General features: G+C 47.3%; 1 protein-coding gene across 4 annotated transcripts in view; it reads left to right on the forward strand.

The window, feature by feature from the left end:
* Positions 1-15,283, forward strand: part of LOC138764522 (cyclic AMP-responsive element-binding protein 3-like protein 4) — an 18,662-nt gene extending 3,379 nt beyond the window's left edge. Inside the window, exons 1-10 of one of the 4 annotated variants that reach the window (XM_069940584.1) lie at positions 18-128; positions 7,193-7,303; positions 7,562-7,790; positions 8,801-8,922; positions 9,973-10,061; positions 10,572-10,679; positions 11,981-12,049; positions 12,157-12,241; positions 14,098-14,194; positions 14,849-15,283. In XM_069940584.1, the coding sequence (XP_069796685.1) occupies positions 7,211-7,303; positions 7,562-7,790; positions 8,801-8,922; positions 9,973-10,061; positions 10,572-10,679; positions 11,981-12,049; positions 12,157-12,241; positions 14,098-14,194; positions 14,849-15,165 (1,209 nt within the window). In that variant the 5' untranslated portion in view covers positions 18-128; positions 7,193-7,210 and the 3' untranslated portion in view covers positions 15,166-15,283. Of the gene's footprint in view, positions 1-17; positions 129-7,151; positions 7,304-7,561; positions 7,791-8,800; positions 8,923-9,972; positions 10,062-10,571; positions 10,680-11,980; positions 12,050-12,156; positions 12,242-14,097; positions 14,195-14,848 lie in introns of those variants that run through there. The other 3 variants (XM_069940581.1, XM_069940582.1, XM_069940583.1) reach the window with 3 other exon arrangements.
* Positions 15,284-15,607: the final 324 nt, after the last annotated feature.

Here is a 15,607-nt window from a genome sequence, read left to right on the forward strand (position 1 = left end):
CGCGCTTCGGCGTCCAGTCTGAACCCAGAAGTTGTTGCTCAGCGGGACAGAAAAAGAAGCGGAAAAGACGCATCGGCTAAACATTGACCTGCAGTGCAACTCTGAACTCAAAACCAAGTTCAAGGGAGGTGAGTGGAAAAGCAGACAAGCTTGGGCAATTTTTGAGAGAATTGCCCCCCAGCTTCCCTGAGCTTTCTCGAATGTTCAAGCGGACCATGTGTCTTTTTGGGAGCACATACTTGTGCGAAAAGTTCTTCTCTACCTTTTTTTTTAAATTTTTTATTTTTCACACTATAAACCATATTGATCAAGATACATACATTTTCCTTTTCAAATATATAGAGTGTCGTTTTCAACCCCCCTTCCCTCCTCTCCTCCCTCTCTCCCTCACCTCCCCTCCCACTTATTTAAAGTTCAGAATCTAAGATACATTAAACCCGTTAAACAATGTTGTCACTCAATAAAAATAAACAAGAAATTTTACTGAGTCAGTTCTTTTCATTATCTTCTCCTTCTGTCATTTTAGGTGGTAGGTTTTCTCTATTGTGTTTCATGTATGGCTCCCATATTTGTTCAAATATTGTAATGTTATTTCTTAAATTGTATGTTATTTTTTCTAATGGAATACATTTATTCATTTCTATATACCATTGTTGTATTCTCAAATTATCTTCCAATTTCCAGGTTGACATAATACATTTTTTTGCTACAGCTAGGGCTATCATAACAAATCTTTTTTGTGCTCCATCCAAATCAAGTCCAAATTCTTTGTTTTTTATATTACTTAGGAGGAAGATCTCTGGGTTTTTTGGTATATTGCTTTTTGTGATTTTATTTAGTATCTGGTTTAGATCTTCCCAAAATGTTTTCACTTTCTCACACGAACTGTTGTTCCCGTTTCCTTTTTACAGCGAAAACATCTGTCTGATACTGTTTGGTCCCATTTATTTAACTTTTGAGGTGTAATGTATAACCTATGTATTCAGTTATATTGTATCATACGTAACCTCGTGTTTATTGTATTTCTCATGGTTCCGGAGCATTGTTTCTCCCATGTTTCATTCTATATCTTTATGCTTAGATCTTGTTCCCATTTTTGTTTGGTTTTACCATTTGTTTCCTCATTCTCCTTTTCTTGTAGTTTAATATACACGTTTGTTATAATTTTTTTGATTATCATTGTATCTGTAATCACATATTCAAAATTACTTCCTTCTGGTAACTTCAGACTGTTTCCCAATTTGTCCTTCAAGTAGGATTTCAGTTGGTAGTATGCCAACCTTGTATCGTCAGTTATATTATATTTTTCCTTCAATTGTTCAAAGGATAATAGTGTATTTCCCGAAAAACAATTCTCTATTCTTTTGATCCCTTTTTTCTCCCATTCTCTAAAGGAAAGGTTACCTATTGTAAAAGGGATTAGCTGATTTTGTGTCAGTATTAGTTTTGGTAGTTGGTAATTTGTTTTATTCCTTTCTACATGAATCTTCTTCCAAATGTTGAGCAGATGATGCAATACCGGAGAATTTCTACGTAGTACCAATTTTTCATCCCATTTATATAATATATGTTCAGGTATCTTCTCCCCTATTTTGTCTAGTTCTAATCTAGTCCAATCTGGCTTTTCCCTTGTTTGATAAAAATCTGATAGGTATCTTAATTGCGCGGCTCTATAATAATTTTTAAAGTTTGGTAGTTGTAAGCCTCCTTGTTTATACCATTCTGTTAATTTATCTAGTGCTATCCTCGGTTTCCCCCCTTTCCATAAAAATTTCCTTATTATTTTCTTTAAATCCTTGAAAAATTTCTCTGTTAATCGTAATGGTAATGTCTGAAATAAATATTGTATCCTTGGGAAAATATTCATTTTAATACAGTTTATCCTTCCTATTAGTGTTAGTGGTAAGTCTTTCCAATGCTCTAAGTCGTAATTTTTTTCATTAGTGGATAATAATTGAGTTTATATAGATGGCTGAGGTTTTTATTTATTTGTATACCTAGATATCGCATTGCTTGCGTTTGCCATCTGAATGGTGACTCTTTCTCAAATTTTGAGAAATCCGCATTATTCATTGGCATTGCTTCGCTTTTATTTGCGTTAATCTTGTACCCCGACACTTCTCCATATTCCTTGAATTTCCTATGTAATTCTTTTATTGATATTTCTGGTTCTGTTAAGTATACTATAACGTCATCTGCAAATAGACTGATTTTATTGTCTTTTATTTTTATCTCTTTTATTTTATTTTCTGTTCTTACCAGTTCTGCCAGTGGTTCTATGGCTAATGCGAACAATAAAGGAGATAGTGGGCATCCCTGCCTTGTTGATCTGCTTAAGTTAAATTGTTTTGATATATATCCGTTTACTGTCACTTTCGCCAATGGCCCCTTATATAATGCTTTAATCCAATTAATATATTTCTCTGGTAAGCTGAATTTTTGTAGTACTTTGAATAAATAATTCCATTCTACTCTGTCAAAGGCCTTCTCTGCGTCTAAAGCAACCGCTACTGTTGGAGTTTTATTTCCTTCTACTGCATGAATTAAGTTAATAAATTTACAGATATTGTCTGTTGTTCGTTTTTTTTTAATAAATCCAGTTTGTTCTAGATTTACTATTTTTGGTACATAGTCAGCTAATCTGTTTGCTAATAGTTTAGCTATTATCTTGTAATCTGTGTTAAGTAAAGATATTGCTCTATATGACGCTGGTATAAGTGGATCTTTCCCTGTCTTTGGTATTACTGTAATTATTGCTGTTTTACATGACTCTGGTAAGCTTTGTGTTTTATCAATCTGGTTGATTTCTTCCAGAAGGGGAGGAATTAATAAATCTTTAAATGTTTTATAGAATTCTATTGGGAATCCATCCTCTCCTGGTGTTTTATTGTTCGGTAGTTTTTTTTATTTTATCTCCTGTACTTCTTCTATTTCAAATGGTTTTGCTAATTTATTCTGTTCCTCTGTTTGTAATTTCGGTAGTTCAATTTTAGTTAAAAATTCATCTATTTTATCTTCTTTCCCTTCATTTTCAGTTTGATATAGTTGTTCGTAGAATTCTCTGAAGTTTTCATTAATCTCCATTGGATTATGTATGATTTGTTTGTCTTTTTTCCTTGATGCCAATACCATTCTCTTAGTTTGTTCTATCTTAAGCTGCCACGCTAGAATTTTGTGTGTTTTTTCTCCTAGTTCATAATATTTCTGTTTTGTCTTCTTTATGTTTTTTTCCACCTTATATGTTTGTAGTGTTTCATATTTTATTTTTTTATCTGCCAATTCTCTTCTTTTAGTTGTGTCATCCTTCATTGCTAATTCTTTTTCTATATTTGCTATTTCCTTTTCCAACTGTTCTGTTTCCTGGTTGTAGTCCTTCTTCATCTTGGTTACTTAAATTATTATTTGCCCTCTGATGAACGCTTTCATTGCATCCCATAGTATAAACTTATCTTTCACTGATTCCGTATTTATTTCAAAGTACATTTTAATTTGTCGTTCAATTAATTCTCTAAAATCCTGCCTTTTAAATAGCATGGAGTTTAATCTCCATCTATACATTCTTGGTGGGATGTCCTCCAACTCTATTGACAATAACAGGGGTGAGTAGTCCTATAATAGTCTAGCTTTATATTCCGTTTTCCTAACTCTCTCTTGCATGTGAGCTGATAACAGGAATAGGTCTATTCTTGAGTATGTTTTATGTCTGCCCAAATAATATGAATATTCCTTTTCCTTTGGGTGTTGTTTCCTCCATATATCCAAAAGTTGCATTTCTTGCATCGATTTAATTATAAATTTGGTTACTTTGTTCTTTCTATTAATTTTTTTCCAGTTTTATCCATGTTTGAATCCAAATTAAGGTTGAAATCCCCTCCTATTGTAATGCTCCCTTGTGTATCTGCTATCTTCAAAAAGTTATCTTGCATAAATTTTTGATCTTCTTCGTTAGGTGAATATAGATTGAGTAAATTCCAAAACTCCGAATATATCTGACAATTTATCATTACATATCTCCCTGCTGGATCTATTATTTCCTCTTCTATTTTGATTGGTACATTTTTACTGATTAATATAGCTACTCCTCTAGCTTTTGAATTATATGATGCTGCTGTTACATGTCCTACCCAATCTCTCTTTAATTTCTTGTGTTCCACTTCGGTTAAGTGTGTCTCTTGTATGAATGCTATATCAATTTTTTCTTTTTTCAATAAATTTAACAGTTTCTTCCTTTTGATTTGGTTATGTATTCCATTAATATTTAAAGTCATATAATTCAACATAGCCATCTTATACTTTGTTTATCTTTCCTTTCCGTTTCCTCATCATCACCTTTCCTTCTTATCCATTTCTGTTTTCTTTTTTTAAGCACATTATAAGACAACATTTCTAAAACATAAAATATTTCCATTACTCTCCTATCTAAAAATCCTTTAACCCCATTATCCTCTCCCCTTCCTGAGTTGCCCTTTGTCCCTTGTCAGGCAACCACATCTCCTCTATCCATTTGGATTTGTGAAATCACTCGCAAGCATCAACTGATTTCGCAATGACCGTAATTCTTCCCCACTCAGCCCCCCCCCGAAAAGATTTTAATCTTCATATATAACAAAGGTCACTCTCTTAATTCCCTCCTTACTTCCTCTCTTCCCTTACTTTCCCTTATTAATTCTTATCTATACTCTATATATTTTCTTTTAAATACACATACACACATGTACACACACATATATACATACACACACACACACACACATATTATATATATATATATATACATATATATATACCCACATACACACATACATATAGTTTGTGGTCATTTTTGCTCTCGTTACATGTCTTCATCTCTCTGTTTGTTTTGTAGTTGTTCTGCAAATTTTCGTGCTTCCTCCGGAAGCTGCCCTGGAATAACTATTTTAAGTACCGCTGTGTACTTTAGCATAAATTTATATCCTTTTTTCCATAGGATCGCTTTTGCTGTATTAAACTCCTTCCTCTTCTTCAGGAGTTCAAAACTTATATCTGGATAGAAAAAATTTTTTTGACCTTTGTATTCCAGTGGCTTTTTGTCTTCTCTTATTTTCTTCATTGCTTTCTCCAATATATTTTCTCTTGTTGTATATCTTAGGAATTTTACTAAAATGGATCTTGGTTTTTGCTGTGGTTGTGGTTTAGGGGCTAATATTCTATGTGCCCTTTCTATTTCCATTTCTTCCTGTAATTCTGGTCTTCCTAGGACCCTGGGGATCCAATCTTTTATAAATTCTCTCATATTCTTGCCTTCTTCATCTTCCTTAAGGCCCACTATCTTTATATTATTTCTTCTATTATAATTTTCCATTATATCTATCTTCTGAGCTAACAGCTCTTGTGTCTCTTTAACTTTTTTATTAGATTCTTCTAATTTCTTTTTTAAGTAATCTACTTCCATTTCTATGGCTGCTTCTCATTCTTCCACCTTGTCCACTCTTTTTCCTATATCTGACATGACCATCTCTAATCTATTCATTTTTTCTTCTGTACTTTTTATTGTTCTTTTTATTTCACTAAATTCTTGTGATTGCCATTCTTTTATTGATTCCATGTATTCTTTAAAAAATATATATCCATGTACTTGCCCTTCCCTTCTTCTTCCATTTCTCTGTGTTCTTCCTCTTCTTCCTCTGGGTTGGTCATCTGTTGTTTTTTTGATTTCCTTTTACTCTCTTCTTTCTTGTTCTCATTGTTTTCTATGTTCTCCTCTTGCTGCTGTGTTGTGGCTGTCAATTTCAGCTGTGGAGATCGACTCCTCAGCTGGTCCCCCCTCCCGTCAGTGTTTTTTTTGTCTTGCGCATCGCGCATGAGCGACTCCTCGCGCATGCGCGGTTGCGCACTTTTGCTTGGCTCCGCGAGCCATTTTTGTAGTCCCAAGCTCGGGACTTCGACTGACCTGAGGGAGCGGGCTTCTCTCTCCACAGCGGGCCTCCTCAGACAGGTAAGGCCTTCACCTTCTTCTTCCGATGTCTTTTCTTCTTCTCTTCTTCCCGTTGCTTTAGACTTTTCTTTCTTCGCTGCCATTTTCTTCCCAACTCTACTTTCACTTTATTTTAATTTTTGTGTTTGTGCCTTTGTGTTTTCTCTGTTTTTTTTTAAAACTTTTCCGGAGAGGGCTGGAGTTCCCCGACCGGCCACTACTCCATCACGTGACTCCCCGGTCTTCTCTACCTTGAACTTCAATAAGTCCAAGTACAGGTCCAGACTTACTAACGAGCATCTTCAAGCCCTACTGAGGGTCTCAACTGCCTCCTCCCTTAAGCCAAAAGTGGCTCGGATATGCGAGAGGAGGCGCTGCCTGATCTCTAGCAGTAAGAAGTAGGCAGAAGAAGACATGTTCGTAACAGTTTATGTTCAATGTTCCATTCATGTTCAGAAAGTTAAAGGTTAAAGAACTGTTAATACAGACATTTGAATCTGAATAATAATAATTACATTTCTCCAGTCAGCAACTATATGTGGTTTCTTCAGTCTTCTATATCTGCTGTATTATTATTATTTTCATTATTATTATTTTCATTTTTTTTATTTATTACTGATTGATTTTATTTTTTTTCTTATGAATTGTTAATTTATTTATTTTTTCATCTTATTTTGTGTTTAAAAAATAAAAATAAAGACATATGATAACATTGGAATGTTTTTGTAAGAGCTTCTCTTGTGGAAAACCTAATGCGGCCCAGCCTCACGCAGACTCTACCTCCAGTGGCCCCCGGGTAAATTGAGTTTGAGACCCCTGATGTGGAGGGAGTTACACTCTGTCTGGCCCTGGGAGTGTGTGATGGGATGGTGTGGAAGGAGCTTCATTCTGTGTCTGACCCCGGGAGTGTGTGATGGGATGGTGTGGAGGGAGATACACTCTGTGTTGGGCTCCGGGAGTGTGTGATGGGATGGTGCAGAGGGAGCTTCACTCTGTGTCTGATCCCAGGGGTGTGTGATGGGACGGTGCAGAGGGAGCTTCACTCTGTGTCTGAACCTGGGAGTGTGTGATGTGACAGTGTGGAGGGAGATTTTTTTGTGACTGTAACGTGAACTACCTTTAGAAGGTTGTATACTGGAATTTAACTGGAGAATGATGTCCTAAATGAGGTCCAAGCTGTCTTGTTTATTTCTAAAAGAAATGGATCTTGGTGACCAGAACCTTCTGGTCAATTACCAGGTGCAGAAGGAAGGAATAATGCTGGGGAATGGATATTCCAGACTGAACAGCTTAATGGAAGGACAGGAGGAAGAAGAAATTATGGCAAAATGGTCAATCACCAGATTTGGGGTGAGTGATGCTTTTAAAAAGTTCGCTGATATACATACTAGTCATGGGATGTCAGTACTGCACCTCCTCCGGTCCGCTACATCACTGCGCTTGTGGTTTAAGGTGGGCTTTAAACCACCTCCCCCCCCTCCCCTCTCGGACCCAGGACCAGGGTCCTCCTATCTCCAGGTGTGAGGTTTGTATCTGAGGAGGCTCGTCCAAACCCTGGGCATTGGGGTTTGATGTTTCTCCCATGAGGTCAATATCTCCTGTCCGCAGGGATCGAGCAAGGCGGAAATGACCGTTGACCCCAGAGATGGGTACTACAACAGCAACAACATGGCCGAGTCAGCCTACGAGACCGACAGCGGGATCTCGGATGACCAGAGGCCCGATAGCCCCCTCCCCGCCAAGCCCACCCCTGCCCGTCTCTACCAACTGGTATATGGAGTCAGCGTGAAGACAGAGGAACCAGGAATCGGTGCTGATCTGGTGTCCATCGAGCTTGGTCAGTGACCCGGGGCAAGAGAGGGAGACTGTGGGTGCGGTCCTTCCGTCTCTCCCACCCAACCTTTGACCCCACACCGCCATATTCTTTGAACTCTCAACCCGTGTGTGACCTTCTCCTTTCGACCTCATTGGGTCCCCTGGCTCTTGCTATTGGTCCATTCTGTGAAAGTTCGCTTTACCCTGGCAAATTGGCAGACGAGTCTCCATTCACAGATGGAATGTGCGTACAAGCACACACACCTATTCCCATAAGACATTGGGCAGAAATAGACCATTCAGCCCATTGAGTCTGCCCCACTATCAATCTCTGCCTTAAATACACCCAATGACCCACCCTTCACAACCACCTGTGGCAACAAATTCCACAGATTCACCGCCCTCATCACACAAATTCCTCCACATCTCTGTTCGAAATGGACGCCCTTCAATCCTGAAATTGTGCCCTTTTGTCCCAGACTCTCCCACCACGGGAAACAATCTTTTTACATCTACTCTGTCCACGGCTTTCATCATTCAAAATATTTCAATGAGATTTCCACCCCCTCCCCCGCATTTTCTTAAATTCCAAAGAGTACAGGCCAAGAGCTGTCAAACATTCCTCATATGATATCCCTTTCATTCCTGGAATTGTCATTGTGAACCTTCTCTGAATCCTCTCCAACGTCAACACATCCTTTCTTAAATGAGGAGCCCAAAACTTCTCACAATAGTCTATATGTGTGCACGCACACTAGTGCATGTAAAAGTGCGCACACGTGAGTGTGTGTGTGGGAGCGTGTGTACGTTCAGGAGCGTGTGTACGTTCAGGAGCGTGTGTACGTTCAGGAGTGTGTGTACGTTCGGGAGGGTTAAGCGAGTGTATGCATGAGGGCTGCAAGCAAAGGTCATGTGCGGGAGGGTTGTGTGCATGAGGGTCATGAGAGGGTCATGTGAGGGCAAGGGTTGTGTGCGCGAGGGTCGGGCGTAGTGATGAGGAGTGGCTGACGGCCACTGTTCTCTCCATTGCAGGCGGCTGGAACGACCCGGTGTTGGTGCCCGAGATGTGCGTCATGGACCCGGCACCAGGGCCCGCAGGCAGAGCCAGGCGGATGACAGGCAATGCCACCACCGTGGATGGCCTGCTGGTACGGGTGAGCAAGGTGTGGGGTTGGGGGTGGGTGAGTGGGGCATGGGGAGTGGGTGGGGTGAGGAGGAATAGGGAGGGGGTGAGACACGAGGGTGGGGGTGAGGAGCAGGGAGAATGTGGGACATGGGGGAAGTGGGGAATGGGAGGGGGTGTGGGTGAAGGGACAGGCACAGTGAAGGGATCGAGCTGAGTGGGTGGGGAATGGGAAGGGTGGGCATGCTGGTGGAGGTAGGAGAGAGGGTGGAGAAGGGGGAGTCAGTGGGGGTTTGGAAATGGGGAAAGGGGAGTGAGGAATGGGAGGGAGTGGGGATTGGGGGGATGACTAAGCCAGGGGTCTGCCCCCAAAGAGCTTGGGAGGAGAGATCCGAGGGAGCAGGTGGAAGAGAGACCCCAAGGAGAGGGTTGGGGGGGGAGAGATACTTCAGGGAGAGGGGCAGATGGATAGACCCTGGGGAGAGGGTAAGGGGGAGAGAGGGTTGGGAAAGAGAGAGACCAGGGAAAAGAGGAGGGGGGGAGAGAGAGAGAGAGAGAGACCCCGGGGTAAGGGGAGAGAGTCCCTGGGGAGCGGGTGAGGGTAGAGAGGGTGTGGGAGAGAGAGAGAGAGAGATAGACCCTGGGGAAAGGGTGAGGGGGAGAGAGAGTATGGGAGAGAGGGACCCCAGGGAGAGGGGCAGGGAAAAATCTAATGGGAGAGGAGAGACCTGTGCCCTGGGAGGAGAGAGAGCAGAGGGAGAGGTGAACTGTGAGAAGAGAAAAGGTTCCAGGGAACAAACTAACCAATTCCACTCCTCACCCACCTGAGATAAGAGGACAGGATCTTGCAGAGAGAAGGGTCCGCAAGGAGAAAAGTGGATGGTTTCACACTGAGGGACCCCAGGGGACCTGTTGACTCTGGAGGAGTGGTTGGGAATTGGAGCGAAGGGTGGGATTGGTGTAAATGGGTGGTTAGTAGTCAGCAAAGACTCGATGGGCTGATGGGTTTCTATATCCTAACCCCTGGGCAGGGGAGTGTTGGGGTAGTGCTTGGTTTGACTCCTTGCTTCCGATTTCACAGAACTTTCCGGATCTTTTGTTAACAGAGGAAGAAAAGAGACTCCTGAGTCAGGAGGGCATTGTGCTCCCCGGTAACCTGCCCCTGACCAAGGTAAACCCAACGACCTGCCCTAACTAACGTAACCCCACAATCTGCCCCTGACCACAGGACTAGAGGAGGTTACAGAGACAGGGAGGGGTGTAGGGGACCAGAAGGTGTGTAGGGGACCGGAAGGGGTTACAGAGACAGGGAGGGGTGTAGGGGACCGGAAGGGGTTACAGAGACAGGGAGGAGTGTAGGGGACCAGAAAGGGCTACAGAGACAGGGAGGGGTGTAGTGAACTTGACAGGTTACAGAAATCAGGTGGGGTTTAGTGGGGTTACAGAGTTAGGACAAGGTATAGGGTGAGTTATAGAGACGTGGAAGTAGAAGCTTGGAGGTGTTTAGAGTTCTGGAGGGTTGTCCAAACAATGGGACACACTGCATCTTCCCTCCTCAACCCCCCCTCCCACCTGCTCCCTTCCCACCTCTCCAATCCCTCCCCCCCATCTCCTTCACCCACAGACATTAACCCGTTCTCTCCCTCTCTCCCCCCCTCGCCCTCCCCCATTCCCCCAACTGGCCGAGGAGCGGATTTTGAAGAAGGTTCGGAGAAAGATCCGGAACAAGCAGTCAGCTCAGGAGAGCCGGCGGCGGAAGAAGGAATACATCGGCGGGCTCGAGAGCAGGTGCGGGGTGGGGAGACGGGTAGACGGAACCCCTCGCCAAGGGAGAGGGTGCCAGGGGTGTGGGGTCTACGATGAGAGGGTCACATCCAAGGCCAGTGTTGGGTTGGACTAAAACTGCCATGCTGTAGAAACTCAGGAGGTCAAACCGTGTACTTTATGTCACAAAGATAAAGATATTTAACCAACATTTTGGGCTTGAGCCCTTCATCAAGGTTTGAGCAAAGTCTGCGCAGACGCCCGATTCAAATAGTGGGGAAGAGGGGCAGGGTGAGGAGCACGGGCCCACAGGCAGGAGGTCATAGATGGATAAGGGAGGGAGAGTACAGCAGCAAATGGGGAGGGGAGATGGATCTGTGAATGGGGAGGTGTAGCATGAATAAAAGCTCCCGACTGGAGAGAGAACATGGGCTTTTATTAGCTTATAACTGAGGGTAGGGTCTTCAGAGGGGCTCAGGGTTTAGGCGGGAAACCAGGGGGTTATATGTGGGTAGATCGAGGCAGAGCCAGGAGATGGGGCTAGCTGTCAGTACAACACCCTACCAGTGAATCCGAGTTCACTAACATAACCCCACAATCTGCCCCTGACCACAGGACTAGAAGGGGTTACAGAGAAAGGGAGGAGTGTTGGGGACAGGAGGGGGTTACAGAGACAGGGAGGGGTGCAAGGTGGTGTGGGAGAAAGTGGGGGTGTTGAGGAGTCGGGGCCTTAGAGGGTGGGGGTTTTGAGGAGCTAGGCCCGGGTGGGGGTGGGAGTGTCGATGAGCCAGGCCCGGGAGAGGGTGGGGGTTTTGAGGAGCCAGGCCCGGGAGGTGGTGGTGTGTCAAGAAGCTGGGCCTGGGAGGGGGTGGTGGTGTCGAGGAGCCGTGGCTGGGAGAGGGTGGGGGTTTCGAAGAGCCGGGCCCAGAAGGGGGTGGTAGTGTTGAGGAGCCGGGCCTGGGTGAGGGTATGGGTATTGAGGAGCCTGATCCAGGAGGGGGTGGGGGTGTCGAGGAACCTGGGCTGGGAGACTGTGAGGGTGTTGAGGAGCCGGGCCTGGGAAAGGGTGGGGTTATCGAGGAGCCGGGCCCGGGATGGGGTGGGGGTGTCGAGGAGCCGGGGCTGGGAGCGGGTGGGGGAATTTAGGAGCCTGGGCCAGGAGGGGGTGGGGGTGTCGAGGAGCCTGGGCCAGGAGAGAGTGGGGGTGTTGGGGAGCCGGGCCTGGAAGGGGGTGGGAGTGTCAAGGAGCCAGGCCAGGAGAGGGTGGGGGTGTCGAGGATCGGGCCCAAGGTGGGAGATTGACCACTCTCCCCTCTTGCCCCCAGGGTTGCTGCCTGCACGGCCCAGAACCAGGAGCTCCAGAAACAGGTGGACCAGTTAGAACACCACAATCTGTGAGTACCCCTCCCCAACCCCCACCTCCCTGCAGCTTTCTCTCCTAGCCACCCCAACCAGCGCATGCTAACGCTCTGCATTCCTTCCTTTCACAACCCACCCCCAGCTCTCTGATCACCCAGCTACGAAAGCTGCAGTCTCTCGTAAAGCAGACGTCGAACAAAGCGGCCCAAACTAGTACCTGTGTCATGGTGAGTGTGCAGGGAGCGTGGTTGTGCGGGAAGGGAAAGATTCGGTGGGTCTGCACTCCGGCTGATCACAGGAATAATCTTTATTAAAGCACACAAGAGGGGATCGCACCAGGGATAACGCATGCCCGTCCTCTCCATCACACAGCACGGTGCATCCAATCACATCAGATTTAACATGACCGATACCAGCCACTGTTTATATAGATCTATCACAACCGAGGATTACAATACACTACCCACCGTTCCTCGTCTAACAGCCCTGATCTCTGTGTAATGCACACCTGACCAACGTCTCCTCCAGCGCCGTCCGCAGTTCGCGACCTGGAGTGGAGCAGGGTTCATCTCAGGGCCGAAGAGCTGCTCCATGTGGTGGTCTCTATAGTACAGGTAATCACTGGGTGATTAAAGGGCCCAGTGGTCAGGTGTGCACTAATTGGTGGGCGGAGTCCAACCTTGATTGGCAGGTGATGCGATTTCTGACCAGATTCCAGACAGAGGTCACTTGGTCCTCCACCATTCCCCCTCCCACCAGATTCCAGATGGAGAGGTCACCTGACCCTCCACCATCCCCATTCCCACCAGGTTCCACCTGGAGAGATGACGTGACCCTCTACCGTCCCCACTGCCACCAGGTTCCAGATGGAGAGGTCACGCGACCCTCCACCTTCCTCACTCCCACCAGGTTCCAGACGGAAAGGTCACCTGACCCTCCACCATCCCCACTCCCACCTGGAGAGGTGACGTGACCCTCCACCATCCCCACTCCCACCGGGTTCCAGTCGGAGAGGTCACCTGACCCTCCACCATCCCCACTCCCACCAGGATCCAGACGGAATGGTCACCTGAACCTCCACCATCCTCACTCCCACCAGGATCCAGATGGAGAGGTCACCTGACCCTCCACCATCCCCACTCCCACCAGGATCCAGACAGAGAGGTCATGCCACCATCCACCCTGCAAACTGCAACGGCAATTGGAGCCTATCATCATGATGTACCAACATCCTGACTTGCTGCAGCCTCCCAGGTCCGCAGGGTACACCAGCATCAACCTGACTCATTAAATTACCACTCCTTGCCAAGACAGAAAATAACTGTAACAAGAGAGAGGAATTTGCGGATAATGCATGGTGTTGGACACAGAAGTCTGCAGGCGCTGTGATTGCAGTAAAAGCAAAGAGGAACTCAGCCGGTCTCGCAGCATCAACGGGGGGAGGTAAAGATATATTCCCGATGTTTCGGGTCTGAGCTTTTTGTCCGGGTGTGAGCAAAGAACAGGGAGGCATCAGAATGAGAGAGACCAGCTGCATTTCTGGGTGTTTTTATGACAGTCACAGCATCTGCAGACTTTGGTGTTTCAGTCCATCCAGTTGCCCAACTGCGATGCCTGCCCTGAGGGAGCTCTCCACCTCTCTTTAAAGGGAGTTCTGTGTGAGGCTCTCTCACTGCTCTCCACCTGCCCTCCCTGCCACTCTCAAGCTCCATGACCGTTAACACCATTTGCTGAATTGGATCCATTCCATTTCCCTTCTATCAACTTGAGGCTCTGTTCCAGGCTGAAGCTCCTCAGCATCTCCGTACAGAATCTTCTTTGCCCCTTCCTGCTTGAAGGCATCTCCGGCCCACAGGTGGGCGGGCAGACCCGGGCACAATGAGTTCTCCATGGTGTTGTGGTCACCGTGCCCCTGCTGAGGCATTGGGGAGCCCCCTCCGAGGGTGGGGTAGGTAGGTGGTTACAGGGGACAGGTGGGTGGGTGGGGAGACGAGTCCATGGGAGGTGGTGAGGTGGGCCAGAGGTCAGGGGTAAAGAGACCAACCCCCCCCCCCGTTCACCCTTTCCCCCCCATCTCCCTCAGATCCTGGCCTGCTCCCTGGTGCTGCTGGTCTTCCCCAGTTTCAGCCCGTTCCGTGTGGACTCTCCGCTCAGCCAGCAGGGATACCGGCCCACTGGAGGTAGGCAGGCAGGGAGGGGGCTCTCTCCACATTCGTGGCACAGGGGGTCCTGACACGGGGTAGGGGAGGTGGAGTCCCAGCACAGGGTGGGGGCAGGAGGGGTTGATCCTGCCTGGGACTGCTCGTCCCTTCCCAGTGTGGGTGCCACCTGATCTCCCCTTGGCGTGGCACTCGCTCCTCACCCCTCTCCCCATCCAGAACCCTTCCACAGCACTCCCACTCCCCTCCCCTCTCCCAGCACTCCCCTTCCTCCCCTCCCTCCGCACTACTCCTCCCTGCCCTTCACTTGGCGCTCCCCCCGACACCTCTCCCCCCGACACCTCTCCCCCCGACACCTCTCCCCCCGACACCTCTCCCCCGACACCTCTCCCCCCGACACCTCTCCCCCCGACACTTCTCCCCCTCCCTTGTTGTTCCCCCTACACCCCTCCCCATCACTCCCTCCTCCCTCAGTGTCCCCCACCACACCCCACCCCATAATTTCCCCATCCCTTGGCGCTACCCCCCACACCTCTCCCCATCACTCCCCCCTCCTTGTGGGAACCCCCCTTCCTGAACCTTTGGCAGGACTGTCCCAGTGGACATGAACCTCCCAAACTGATTCTCCCCCCCCCCCCCCCCCCCCCATTACTCTCTCTCTCTCTCCCCCTGCAGTGCTTTCCCGGACAATCCTGACCAAACTGGAGTCACCCCAGAGGTCGGAGGTCACGAACACAGACACTACCGGCAGGGAGGGTGTGGATCGGCAGGACCCTGCGACTGCCCAGGGATCAGTGCCCATACCGGGACTGAATCAAGGCACTCTGGAGGAAGAGGCAGCCAGACCCCATGGGGAGAAAAACCAGAGCCCGCAGCCTGGTCCCACTGACACCAATGCCACCGCTGTCCCGCTCCGACCGCAATCCCTGGGGCACAGGTCGCTGCTCATGGCCGTTGACCCATCCAAATCTGGGCACACTGACGAAATGTGACCGGGAGGCTGTCCCCACCTGGAGGGGTGCAGGCTGGAGGGCCAAGCCTGCGGGTCAGGCCTTGGGCTCAGGCCCTGGGAGGGGTTGAGTCCTGGGTATCAGGCTAGGAGGGACAGGCTTGGGGGGAGGGTGGGGGGGGGTGCCAGGCCAGAATGGGCATGCCTGGTGCGGTCAGGCATGGGGGGGGGTTTTAGGCCTTGGAGGGGAGGGCAGACTGGAGTGGTCAGGTCTGAGGGTTCAGGTCTAGGATGGTGGTCCGCTGGCCCTGGACACTGGTGAAGGGGGAGGGGAGGAGGGATCTGTTCCCCTACAGGGACAGGCTTGTCCGATCTGTCCTTGGGGCTTTCACGTTGTACAGCTTCTCTATTGGTGTGATGTTCCTCATTGGGTATCAATAGTTCCTCACAACCCTCGGTCTGATCCTCCCTCCATCCCTCATACT

The sequence above is a fragment of the Narcine bancroftii genome, chromosome 5 (genome assembly GCF_036971445.1).
Source record: "Narcine bancroftii isolate sNarBan1 chromosome 5, sNarBan1.hap1, whole genome shotgun sequence".
Taxonomy (NCBI): domain Eukaryota; kingdom Metazoa; phylum Chordata; class Chondrichthyes; order Torpediniformes; family Narcinidae; genus Narcine; species Narcine bancroftii.